Source organism: Schistocerca serialis, chromosome 11 (genome assembly GCF_023864345.2).
Source record: "Schistocerca serialis cubense isolate TAMUIC-IGC-003099 chromosome 11, iqSchSeri2.2, whole genome shotgun sequence".
In the NCBI taxonomy this organism is placed as follows: domain Eukaryota; kingdom Metazoa; phylum Arthropoda; class Insecta; order Orthoptera; family Acrididae; genus Schistocerca; species Schistocerca serialis.
The window spans coordinates 110,969,299-110,983,002 of record NC_064648.1 but is presented as its reverse complement, the minus strand read 5'-3'; the positions used below and the strand labels follow the sequence as shown (position 1 = coordinate 110,983,002).

The 13,704-nt window shown below is 41.3% G+C and overlaps 1 protein-coding gene across 1 annotated transcript in view; it reads right to left on the bottom strand.

Annotated features, from left to right (window-relative positions):
* Positions 1–13,704, bottom strand: part of LOC126426510 (uncharacterized) — a 202,339-nt gene that overhangs the window by 112,398 nt on the left and 76,237 nt on the right. The window contains exon 5 of the mRNA XM_050088416.1: positions 11,228–11,305. Coding sequence (XP_049944373.1) covers positions 11,228–11,305 — 78 coding nt within the window. The remainder of the gene's footprint in view (positions 1–11,227; positions 11,306–13,704) is intronic.

Sequence of the window (13,704 nt, the reverse complement as noted above, 5' to 3'; positions counted from 1 at the left end):
TTCCCATTTTAGTTCACGAAGCTGACCCGAACTACTCACGTGATAATTGAACCTTATGCTAACGCTTGTAGCAGCGTAGTTCTCAATTGCTTCGATGTCTTCCTTTAATCTGAACTGATGGGTTCCCAAACACCCCAGCTACTAAATACTTAGGGATTACAATTACAAATAACCTAAATTGAAACTATCACATAGATAATACTGTATGTAGAGCAAACCGAAGACTGGGATTCATTGGCAGAACACTTGGAAGGTGCAACGGGTCTACCAAAGAGACTGCTCACACCACCCTTGTCCGCCCTATTCTGGAGTACTGCTGTGCGGTATGGGATCCGCATAAGGTGGGACTGACGGATAACATCGAAAAAATACAACGAAGGGCAGCTCCTTTTGTATTATCGCAAAATAGTGGAGATAGTGTCACAGACATGACACGTGAATTGGAGTGGCAATGATTAAAAGAAACGCGTTTTTGAAACTTCGTGGCAGATTAAAACTGTGTGCCGGACCGTGACTCGAACTCGGGACCTTTGCCTTTCGTGGGCAAGTGCTCTACCAACTGAGCTCCCAAAGCACGACTCACGCCCCGTCCTCACAGCTTTACTTCTGCCAGTACCTCGTCTCCTACCTCTCAAACTTTACAGGAGAGCTTTACAGTGCACACTCCGCTGCAGAGTGAAAATCTCATTCAAAAGGCGTTTCTCGTTGCGACAGGATCTTCTCATGAAATTTCAATCACCAGTTTTCTCCTCCTATTGCGAAAACATTCTGTTGGCACTCACCTACATAGGGAAAAATGATGATCACGATAAAATAAGAGGAATCAGAGCTTGCACGGAAAAATTTAAGTGGTCCTTTTTCCCGATTGCCGTTCGAGAATGGAACGGTAGAGAGACAAATATTTGGGCGTAACATTGGAGAGCGATATGAAGTGGGACAAGCATGTAATGACAGGTTTGGGGGAAGGAGGATAGTCGTCTTCGGTTCATTTGTAGAATTGGCCGCACTGGTGCTCGCACTAGTCATCTCCTATGTAGGTGAGCTACACTTCCCTACAATTTACCAAGTAAACAGTAGTAAGCCATTCACTTTCCCTACTTATAACCTCATGTCTTCACTCACATTTCCTCGGAAGGCTACTCTTAGACTTTTAACCGATTGACTGTGTCGGACAGCATACCACTAATATTACACTGAAGCGCCAAAGAAACAGGAGTAGCCATCAGTATTCAAATACAGAGATATGTAAACAGCCAGAATACGGCGTTACAGTCGGCAACGCCTGTATGAGACAACAAGTGCCAGGCGCACTTGTTATCTCAGTTATCGCTTCTACAATGGCAGGTTATCACAAGTGAGTTTGAACGTGGTGTTATAGTCGGCGCACGTGCGATGGAGCACAGAATCTCAGAGATAGCGATCAAAGGGGCATTTTCCCTGATGACCATTTCACGAGTGTACCATCAATATAAGGAATCCGGTAAAACATCAGATCTCTGACATCCCTGCAGCCGGAAAAAGATCGTGCAAGAATGTAGCAAACGACGACTGAAGAGAATCGTTCTACGTGACAGAAGTAGAACCCTTCTGCAAATTGTTGCAGAATTCAGTGCTGGGGCATCTACAAGTGTCAGCGTGCGAATCATTCAACGAAACATCATCGATATGGTGCTGAAGGCCCACTCGTGTACCCTTGATGACTGCATGACACAAAACTTTACACCTCACCTGGGACATTGGACTGTTGATGGCTGGTCGGACGAGTGTCGTATATAACTGTATCGGGCGGATGGACGTGCACGAGTATGCACACATCCGTGGACCCTGCATGTCAGCAGGGGACTCTTCGAGGTGGTGGAGGCTCCGTAATGATGTGGAGCGTGTGCAGTTGGCGTGATATGGGACCCCTGATACGCCTAGGTACGACTCTGACTGGTGACACGTGCGTACGCATCCTGTCTGATCACGCGCATTCATTCATGTCCGTTGTGCCTTCCGACGGACTTGGGCAAATCCAGAAGGACAGTGCGAGAACTCAAAAGTCAAGAATTGCTGCAGTGTGGCTCCAGGAACACTCTCCTGAGTTTAAACGCTTTCGCTGGCCACCAAATTACTAACAATATCTGGGACGCCTTTCAACATGCAGTTCAGAAGTGACCTCCAACCCTAGTACGGATTTATGGACAGCCCTGCAGTATTCATGGTGTCAGTTCCCTCCAGCACTACTTCAGAAATTAGTCGAGTCCATACCACGTGGTGTTGCGTCACTTCTGCGTGATCGCCAGGGTCCTACACGATATTAGGCAGGCGTACCAGTTTCTTTGTCTCTTCAGTGTATTTCCATTGCACAAATACTAGAATTCTACTTGTAACTGATTTACTACCTTTGAACTGATTTCGGAAGCCTGCCTGAAATCGAGTGGACAGTCACAGCGGCTGTGATTAACAATCTGTTCTTGTAGTCGGCATAGCAAAGTAGTGGCTGTAACATTGTGAACTGCTTATTGTGATCTAAGTTACGAGCTTTCCTGCTGACAGGAACTACTGATCAGTTCTTGCCAAATAAGACAGCAGATTAACGATGGGGGAGTTTCCCGCCTTTATTCATAGTAATGACTACCTGTCAGTAGCAATATATGTTCACTGGAAATCTTTTTTTTTTTCCTTAGACAATATGAAATATAAATATTTCAATGTAAGTCGGTCCCCCCTCTATTACTCTCTGTAGTTTTCGTCCCCACTTTGAGAACTGATGGCTCGTCCTAAAAATAAAAATTCCTGCGAGCTGTCCAAGTACTCAGCTACCCGAGTACTTCCTATCCGTGTGTTGACCGCACAAGAGCAATCCTAAAGCCCTCCACTGCAGATCGTAGGTCCAGAAACCTGCAGTAAAGACCATCGGAGAATCGACAGGGCCTTTTTTTGGGCTCCAAACAAAAGGTTTTCCAAGGACAGTGTTCCAAAGAGTACTTTTCCAATGCTCCAAATTCGTGTAAAACGGGAAGAAACCTAATATGTAGTACAATGAAAGTACCCTCGGCCATGCTCTTAATTGTGTTCCGCGAAGTATGAATTTAGGCGCCGAATCATGTGTAATGTCTTCAAATCAGATTTTCTTGTTCATACATAAATTTTATTGCCGTAGTCGAGATTGACTCAATGGATACGTCAATGAACTTAAAACGTGCAATTTGTTAGTTTCTGACGCCCTTCAGATGATAACGTTAACCATTTATAAACGAGGAACTTAATAATGTGAATTTCCATGCTTTTGTCTTCGTATATATTGGTTACAATATTTCTGTAAGTGTTTACGGTCAAACAGTTATTTACTGTATCTCTATATTCTCTGTTTTAGTCATGTAAAGAAATGCTATAAATTATTAACTGCAATGTAACTATAATTTTAAGAAAATTTTGAAGTCTACAGATTTTCTACAGTAGAAACAATTTTCATAACACAGTCTAGGTGTACTAAAGTTATCGCTTATCCGCAAAACAGGGTCGGTAACACAGCTTAAGCTGCTTATTTTCGATTATTAAAAAAGGTAAGTTTCAATACTGCTGCATCTTTACACAGAAACTTCAAAGCGGTTTTATCAGTATAGTGTATACATATTATTTCTCGATTGTTTCATTTTGTGGTTATGGGCAGACAAAGTGACCTTCCATCTAAAAACGTTACACTTGAAAAGATCTTACAACAAGTAAAACAGAATTTACACAGGGAAATAGCTAAAAGGCTGCAAAATCTGACAAAAAGGAGTAAACCACATTAGACACACATTAAATTGTGGTCAAAATTATCATTCTGCTCGACAAGGAGGATGTGGACAGAAAGCAAACTCAGTCAAAGAACTGAATGGAAACATATCCGAGTTGCCAAAAACAGAAAGAGTGCTAAGATTCAAGACTTTAAGAATGTTAAAGACTTCTACAGAGTACACATTTTTATCTCCAATGCCTTCAGAAAACTGCTGCAGATCTTCTACACCATCAGCCAAGGAGGAAAGCTAGTTAACTCCTGCAGTGGCTGAGAAAAGACCCAGCAAGGCTGATGATCTTCAAAATCAATTTGCGAGTGTCTACATCAAGGTAAGAACCATTTAAATTCTGAATACTCCATCTTCTTAAAATTTGTTGACACATAGTTTTTCATAAAAATACATATTTGTTTTGGGACACATCACGTGAAACAGGACTGAGTTCCAGCATTCTTTGAAGCTACCATCTAGAAGTTGTAAACTCAATTCTTTTTAGCCAACCGTAATACTACATTAATACTTGATTGACTTTCAGATGTCAAGAAAGCAGCCAACATATGACAAGTCCCATAGATAAGGAATTTTCGTTGTCATATGTCGCTGAAATCAGGAAACATTTTCTTTGTTACTTTGTGCTGAATTCATCAAACATGCAGCTTCTGTTTCAGTGTAGAACCTAATGTACGCCCTTTGTATACGATCTCTTTATATTGTTGACATTTCCATAAATCAACAGCAATCAATTTCTGTAAAAAGTTCAAGGACTGGTTTCCTGGTGAAGACTTTGCTTTCAAAGCATGATGGCGACCAACATATTAAAGCTGAATTGTTGTTGTTGTTGTTGTTGTTGTTATTGCTGTTGTTGTCCTCAGTCCAAAGACTGGTCTGTGGCAGCTCTCCATGCTACTGTATCATGTGCAAGCCTCTTCATCTCCAAGTAACTACTGCACCTACATCCTTCTGAATCTGCTTAATGTATTCTTTTTCCCTTCCCAGTTCTATTCGGTACCTTTCCATTACTTAGGTGATCTACCATTTAATCTTCAGCATTCTTCTCTAGCACCACATTGGAAAAGCTTCTATTCTCTTTATGTGTATACTGTTTGTCGTCCACGTTTCAACCCCATACATGGCTACACTCCATTCAAATACTTTCAGAAAAGGCTTCAAACACTTAAATCTATGTTCGATATTAACAAATTTCTCTTCTTCAGAAATGCTTTTCTTACCATTGCCAGCCTACATTTTACATTTTCTCTACTTCGGCCATCAGTCATTCTGCTGCTCAACTAGCAGAATTCATCTGCTACCTTAAGTGTATCGTTCTGTAATTGTCTCGTTTCCTAATGTGATTCCTCCGGCATCAAGTATTTCAGTTTGACTACATTCCATTATCCTTGTTTGCTTTTGTTGATATTATCTGATACCCTCCTTTCAAGACACTGTCCATTCTGCTCTTCAAAGTCTTTTGCTGTCTCTGAGAGAATTATAATGTCATTTGTAAGCTTCATAGTTTACTATTTCTTCTCCCTGGACTTTAATGTCTGCTCCAAATATTTCTATGGTTCTCTTTACTGTATGATCAATGTACAGATAGAATAACATTGGGTACAGGCTGCAACCCCATCTCACTCCCTTCTCAATCACTGTTTTCCTTTCATGCGCCTCCACTCTTGTAACTTCCATCTGGTTTCTGTACTGGTTGGTAAACAGACTTTCTCTCCCTGCCAGGAAGTTTCATATCAGCGCACACTCCGGTGCAGAGTCAAAATCTCATTCTGGAAACATCCCCCAGGCTGTGGCTAAGCCATGTCTCCGCAATATCCTTTCTTTCAGGAGTGCTAGTTCTGCAAGGTTCGCAGGAGAGCTTCTGTGAAGTTTGGAAGGTAGGAGACGAGATACTGGCAGAAGTAAAGCTGTGAGACCGGGCGTGAGTCGTGCTTCGGTAGCTCAGATGGTAGAGCACTTGCCCGCGAAAGGCAAAGGTCCCGAGTTCGAGTATCGGTCGGGCACACAGTTTTAATCTGCCTGGAAGTTTAATATCAGCGCACACTCCGCTGCAGAGTGAAAATCTCATTCTGGAAATTTCTCTCCCTGTATTTTGCTCCTCTTACCTGCAGCATCTCAAAGAGTGTAGTCCAGTCAACACTGTCAAAAGCTTTCTCGAAGTCTTCAAACGCTATAAATGCACATCGGCATCTAACGGTTTTTCCGTTCTTCTGTAAAGAGTAGGTGTTAGTGTTCTGCAGTCACGACTTATTAAACTATCTGTTCGCTAGTATTCACAGCTGTTAGCACCTGCTTTCTTTGGAACGGGAATTGTTATATTTATCTTGAAGGGTGGTGTATGTCACCTGTCTTATACATCTTGCACGCCAGATGGAAGAGTTTCGTCATAGTTGGTTCTCCTAAGGATATCAGTGTTTCTGACTGAATGTCGACTACTCCCAAGAACTTTTACCGACTTAGGTCTTTCATTGCCCTATCAAATATTCTCTCAGTATGATATCTCCCATCTGATCTTCATCTACGTCCTCTTTCATTCTATAGCATTGCCCTCAAATACATTTCCCTTGTATAAACTCCCTATATTTTGTTTCCAACTTTCAGTTTTCCCATCTTTGCTTTTCTCTGGACTTCGATGTGAGCTCTTGATATTCATACAGGTGGTTCCCTTTTCTCCAAAGGTCTCTTTAATTTTTCAGTAGGCGCCATCTATTTTCCTCTAGTGACACATGCTTATAAATTCTTACATTTCTCCTCTATCCACTCCCGCTTAGCCATTTTGCAGTTCCTGCTGTTTCATTTTTTAGACGTTTGTGTTCCCTTTCGCCTGCTTCATTTATTGGGTTCTTATATTTTCTCCTTTCATCAATTAAATTCAATATCCCTTGCATTAGCAAGGATTTCTACTAGCTCTCGTCTTTTTATCTACTTGATCCCCTGCTGCTTTCCCTATTTCGTCTCTTAAAGATACCCTTTTCTCTTTTACTGTATTCCTTTCCCCTGTTCTTGTCAATCGTTCCCTAATGCTCCCTCAGAAAGTCAGTAAATCTTCGGTTGTTTCAGTTTATCCAGGTCCCTTCTCTTTAAATTCCCACCTTTTTGCAGTTTCTTCAGTTTTAATCTACAGTTCATAACCAGTAAATTGTGGTCAAAGTGCACAGCTGCCCCTGGAAATGCCTTAAAATTAATAACCTGGATCCAAAATCTCTGTCTTACCAATATACAGGATGTTCCATTGACAGTGACCAGGCCAAATATCTCACGAAATAAGCATCAAACAAAAAAACTACAAAGAACGAAACTCGTCTAGCTTGAAGGGGGAAACCAGATGGCGCTATGGTTGGCCCGCTAGATGGCGCTGCCATAGGTCAAACGGATATCAACTGCGTTTTTTTAAACAGAAACCCCCGTTTTTATTTCATATTCGTGTTGTACGTAAAGAAATATGAATGTTTTAGTTGGACTACTTTTTTCGCTTTGTGATAGATGCTACGGTAATAGTGACAAACGTATAAGTACGTGGTATCACGTAACATTCCGCCAGTGCGGACGGTATTTGCTTGGTGATACATTACCTGTGTTAAAATGGACAGATTACCAATTGCGGAAAAGGTCGATAGCTTGTTGATATATGACTATTGTGATCAAAATGCCCAACGGGCGTGTGCTATGTATGCTGCTCGGTATCCTGGACGACATCATCCACGTGTCCGGACCGTTCGCTGGATAGTTACGTTATTTAAGGAAACAGGAAGTGTTCAGCCACATGTGAAACGTCGACCACGAGCTGCAACAAATGATGATGCCCAAGTAGGTGTTTTAGCTGCTGTCGCGGCTAATCCGCGCATCAGTAGCAGACAAATTGTGCGGGAATCGGGGAATCTCAATAACGTCGGTGTTGAGAATGCTACATCAACATCGATTACATCCGAATCTCTATGCACCAGAAATTGCATGGCGACGACTTTGAACATCGTGTACAGTTGTGCCTCTGGGCACAAGAGAAACTACGGGACGATGACTGATTTTTTGCACGCGTTCTGCGAAGCGGCTTTCAGGAACAGCAGTAACATAAACCGGCACAATATGCACTATTGTGCAACGGAAAATCCACGATGGCTGCGACAAGTGGAACATCAGCGACCTTGGCCGGTTAATGTATGGTGCGGCATTATGGGAGGAAGGACAATTGGCCCTCATTTTATCGATGGCAATCTAAATGGTGCAATGTATGCTGATTTCCTTTTTGTTCTACCGATGTTACTACAAGATGTTTCGCTGCATGACAGAATGGCGATGTACTTCTAAACATGATGGATGTCCGGCACATAGGTCGCGTGCGGTTGTAGCGGCATTGAATACCATAATTCGTGACAGGTGGATTGATCGTCGAAGCACCATACCCCCCGCCCGTTCACCGGATCCGACGTCCCCAGATTTCTTTCTGTGTGGGAAGTTGAAGGATATTTGATATCGTGATCCACCGACAACGTCTGACAACGTGCGTCAGCGCATTGTCAATGCATGTGCGAACATTACGGAAGACGAACTACTCGTTCGTGAGATATTGGGCCCAGTCAGTATCAATGGAACACCCTGTGTAAAAAATCTGAAACCTTCGAATGTTTCCAGGCCTCTTCCCCATATACAGCCTTCTTTCATGAATCTCGAACGGCGTGTTAGAAATGATTAAATTAACCTCTGCACAAAATTTTACCCGGTGGCTTCCTCTTTTATCCCTTTCCCCCAGTCCATATTCACCTACTATAATTCCTTCTGTTCCTTAACCGGTCAGTTTTGGTGGACAACTGTACAAAATCTTTGTTAAGGTCTCGGAGTAGTCCAGTTACGAAACTACTAAAGAATTTGTGGGAAGTTGTGGATCACAGATTGGGGTAAACTTCTATTACCACAAAGACAAAACTCACCGATGGCTTACAAAAATATTCCAGGGATAAGTAGATTTTTTATTTTTCTGGGACAGTTACACATGAGATTTTATTTCAAGAGTGCAGCACACAGCTTCAGTACAAGATTCAGAATATATTTGTTGTGTGTGTAGATATTCGCCAATTAGCCACATTCAGCAGTGTTTGAGATACAGAATTTTCTATCATCATGTCCAGCGACTGTCACAGAACCAAACCCATTTCTCACAGCATCGCATTTATACAGAAGTCACTGTGTTAACTTGACCCTCAACCAGAGATGCTGGTAATCTCTTGACATTTTCCTAGTTCGCTTAGTTCAAAAAACGAAATAAAAAACGTTTTCAGTACCATATACACTGAAGCGCCAGAGAAACTGGTATAGACATGCGTATTCAAAAACAAAGATATGTAAACAGATCGAATACGGCGCTACGGTCGGAAACACCTATATAAGAGAACAAGCGGCTGAAGCAGTTGTTAGTTCGGTTACTGCTGCTACCATGGCAGGTTATTAAGATTTATTTGAGTTTCAGTGTGATGTTATAGTCGGTGCACAGGTGGTGGGACACAGCATCTTCGCGATAGTGATGAAGGAGGGATTTTCCAGTACGTCTATTTCACGTGTGTACCTTGAATATCAGGAATCTGGCAAAACATCAAATTTCTATATGGCTGCCTTCCGGGAAAAGGTCCTGCAAGAACGGGACTTATGACAGAAGTGCAACCCTTCCGCAGATTGCTTCAAATTTCAGTGCTGTGCTATCAGTAAACGTCAGTGTGTGAACCATTCGACGAAACGTCATCGATATGGGCTTTCGGAGCTAAAGGCCCTCTCGTGTACCCTTGATGACTGTACTGTACTGTTGATGACTGGAAGCATGTTGCCTTGTCAGACGAGTCTCGCTTCAAATTTTATGGAGCAGATGGACCTGTATGGGTATGGAGACAACCTCACGAATCCATGGACCCTGCATATCAGCAGTGGACTGTTCAAGCTGGTGGAGGTCCTGCAATGGTGTGGGACATTTGCAGTTAGGGTGATATGGGACCCCTGATACATCTAGATACGACTCTAACAGGTGACACATGCGTATGCATACTGTTGTGATCACCTGGATCCATTCATATCCATTGTGCATTCCCTCGGACTTGGTCAATTTCAGCAGGACAATGCGACACCCTACACATCCAAAATTGCTACCGAGGGGCTCCCGGAACTTTATTCTGGCCACCAAACTCCCCAGACATGAACATTATAGAGCATATCCGGGACGCCTTGCAACGTGCTGTTCAGAAGAGATCTCCAGCCCCTCGTACTCTTACGGATTTTTGGAGAGCCCTGCAGTCAGTTCCCTCCAGCACTACTTCAGACATTAGTCAAGTCCATGCCATATGGTGTAGTGGCACTCTTTTGTGCTCGAGGGGGCCCTACACGATATTATGCAAGTATACCAATTTCTTTGGCTCTTCAGTGTATTTATTAGGAGTACAATACAGTGCAAGTATCTATACTCCTGCAGTTATATCCTCTACAGAATGAAGAAGAGAAGCCATTGGCCTCTCATCTGACATTAGAAAAGCATTTCTCAGCTCCATTGAAAGTGTACAGAATAAAGACCCGGACTTCTGTGCAGTGAGTGAGGAAGTGATGTTCGAGGGTAACGCTCTTCCCTCTATCATATTCGCTAAATTTTACAATTCCTGTATAATAACATTTAACTGTTACTCATTAGGCACATGTAGAAATGGATGTACAGGAATGATTTAGTCACAATTTCAAGATATGCTCGGAATGACCTACATAAGTATGTCAAGTCAGAACAGATAATCCTCATCATGTTTTTCTGGGATACGAATATCCTTTGTGCACATACAGAATCTCCTCAAAACGTGGTTCTACATGACAGAGAAGGGAAATATCGCTTATATGTATATGTGAGGCTTGAATTTGTACTTGCAAGAAGCCTGTCAACTTCTTCTGTCTTAAGATGTAAGGCGTTTGGTATTATTGATTGATTGTCTTGTGATAAAAAAGTTTTGCTTGTAAACGTTCTCAGGAAAAGTGTGTGTGTTATGTTTATGTTGAGAGTGACAGTTTTTCGTAAACCTCATCCTTTTACAATTTGGCAAATCATTCACATTACACGCCACATCACTCTTAATTATGACTATGTTATCTTCAAATACTTTCTTTTTTTCTTATCTCCCCCATTTATTGGAAAACCACTGATGCAAATCAAGTTCTTTGTTAAACAGGAACTGGAATGATTTATCAAATAATAAAATAAAATCACTCGTATCGATATAAGACAAATTTGAAACAGCAGAAATGTATGTCTTCATTAACGTACCCTACTCGTTTATAATACAGCTATCTACTTTGTGATTGTCACTTGTTTTATTAGCAAACTTCTACTCGTTGGTGAACCAATCTTTATTGACAATAATGATAAGAAGACGAATAGAGTGGATCAGATGTAAAACGCACAACATATTCCACCAAGTACAGAAAAGACAGATACTTGCCTTGGTAAGCATAGTAAGGTACCGCAACAGCTTTTCTCTCAAAATTGTACTGCTCTGTAGTCTGAAGAAATTGTCGCTCTGCAACATTGGAAAAAGTAATGAATTACATTCTCGTTATGCTTGTCTTTTCTCCACATTTTCTTGAAAAAGAAATAAATTAGAGTTACTGAAGTACTGACGCAAAAGCAAAAGAAACAATTGATGATGAACTAAACTAGAATAAATATTCCATGTATTAGATCTGTCTGATTGTACAGATACAGTCGGTTAAATATCAGGAAAATATATGTAAGCCAATGTCACCGTACTTTCACCTCTTAGAATCTTGTTTTTGTAATTACAGTGAACGATGGACCTTTCTGTTGGTGGGGAGGCTTGCTTGCCTCAGCGATACAGATATCCGTGCCATAGGTGCAACCACAATGGAGGTGTATCAGTTGAGAGGCCGGACAAACGTGGGGTTCTTGAATAGGGGCAGCAGCCTTTTGAGTAGTTGCAGGGGCAAGAGTGTAGATTATTGACTGATTTGGCCTTGTAACAGCAACCGAAACGGCATTGCTGTGCTGGTACTGCGAACGGCTGAAGGCAACTACAGCTGTAATTTTTCCCAAGAGCATGCAGCTTTACTGTATGGTTAAATGATGATGGTCTCATCTTGGGTAAAATATCTCAGAGGTAAAATAGTTCCCCATTCAGATCTCTGGTCAGGGGCTACTCAGCAGGACATCGTTACCAGGAGAAAGAAAACTGGCACGTGGAATGTTAGATCCCTTAATCAGCAGTTAGGTTAGACAATTTAAAAAGGGAAATGGGTAGGTTAAAATCATATATAGTGGAATTAGTGAATATTGGTGGCAGGAGGAACAAGACTACTGGTCAAGTGAGTACAAGTCATAAATAGAAAATCAAATAGGGCTGGTGCAAGAGTAGGTTTAGTACTGAATAAAAATAGTAGGAACAGGATAAGCTACTATGAACAGCACAGTGACGTATAATTGTAGCCAAGACAGGCATGAAGCCCACGCCTACCACAGCAGTACAAGTTTAGACGCCAAGTAGCTCCGCAGATGAAGAGATTCAAGAAATATATATGCGATAAAAGAAATTATTCATATAGTTAAGGAAGACGAAAATTTTATAGGAGAAAAAGGAGAAGGAAAAGTAGTAGGTGAATATGGACTGGTCGGTAAGGAATGAAAGAGGAAGCCGCCTGGTAGAATTTTGCACAAAGCATAACCTAATCGTTGCTAACACTTGTTTGAAGAATCATGAAAGAAGGCTGTACACGTGGAAGAGGCCTGGAGACACTGGAAAGATTCAGATCGGTTATATTACTGTTAGACAGAGCTTTAGGAACCAGGTTTCAAATTGTAAGACATTTCCAGGTGCAGATGTGGAGTCTGACCACAATTTATTGGTTTGAACTACAGATTAAAACTGAAAAAACAGCAGAAAGGTAATATATAAGTAGATGGGCCCTGGATAAACTGAAAGTACCGGAGCTTGTAGAGAATTTCAGAGAGAGAATTACGGAAAGATTGACAAGAACAGGGGAAATAAATGTAGTAGAAAAAGAATAGGTAGTTTTGAGAGATGATATAGTGAAGTTAGCAGAGGATCAAGTAGGTAAAGAGGCAAAGGCTAGATTAAATCCTCAGATAACCGAAGAGATACTAAATTTAATTGATGAAAGGAGAAAATACAAAACTGCAGTAAATGAAGCAGGCGAAGAGAAATATAAACGTTCCAAAAATGAGATCAGCAGGAAGTGCAAAATGGCTAAGCTGGTACGGATAGAGGACAAATGCAAGGATGTAGAGGCACATATCTCTAGGGGTAAATAGATACTGCCTACAGTAAAATTAAAAAGACCTTTGGAGAAAGGTTAACCACCTGTATGAATATCAAGAACTCAGATTGACAACTAGCCCTAAGCAAAGAAGGAAATGCAGAAAGGTGGAACGAGTATATAGAAGTGAACTCTACCTAAGGGCAATATTATGAAAATTGAAGAGGACATAGATCAAGATGAAATGGAAGAGGTGAAACTGCATGAAGAATTTTACACAGCACTGAAAGATCTAAGTCAAAACAAGGCACCAGAAGTAGACAACAATCCATTAGAGACAAGTAAAATACCCTCAGTCTTCAAAAAGAATATAATAATTCCGATCCCCAAGAAAGCAGATGTTGACAGATGTGAAAATTAGCCAAATATCAGCATAATAAGTCACGGCTGTGTAATACTAACACGAATTCTGTATAGATAATTGGAAAAACTGGTAGAAGCCAACCTCAGGAATGATCAACTTGGATCCCGTAGAAACGTTGGACCATGGGTGGCAGTATTGTCCCTACGACTTATCTTAGAAGATAGATTAACGAAAGGCAACCTACATTTCTAGCAGAGAAAGATTTTGACAATGTTGACTGGTATACATTCTTTCAAATTCTGAAGGTGGCAGGATCCAAATACA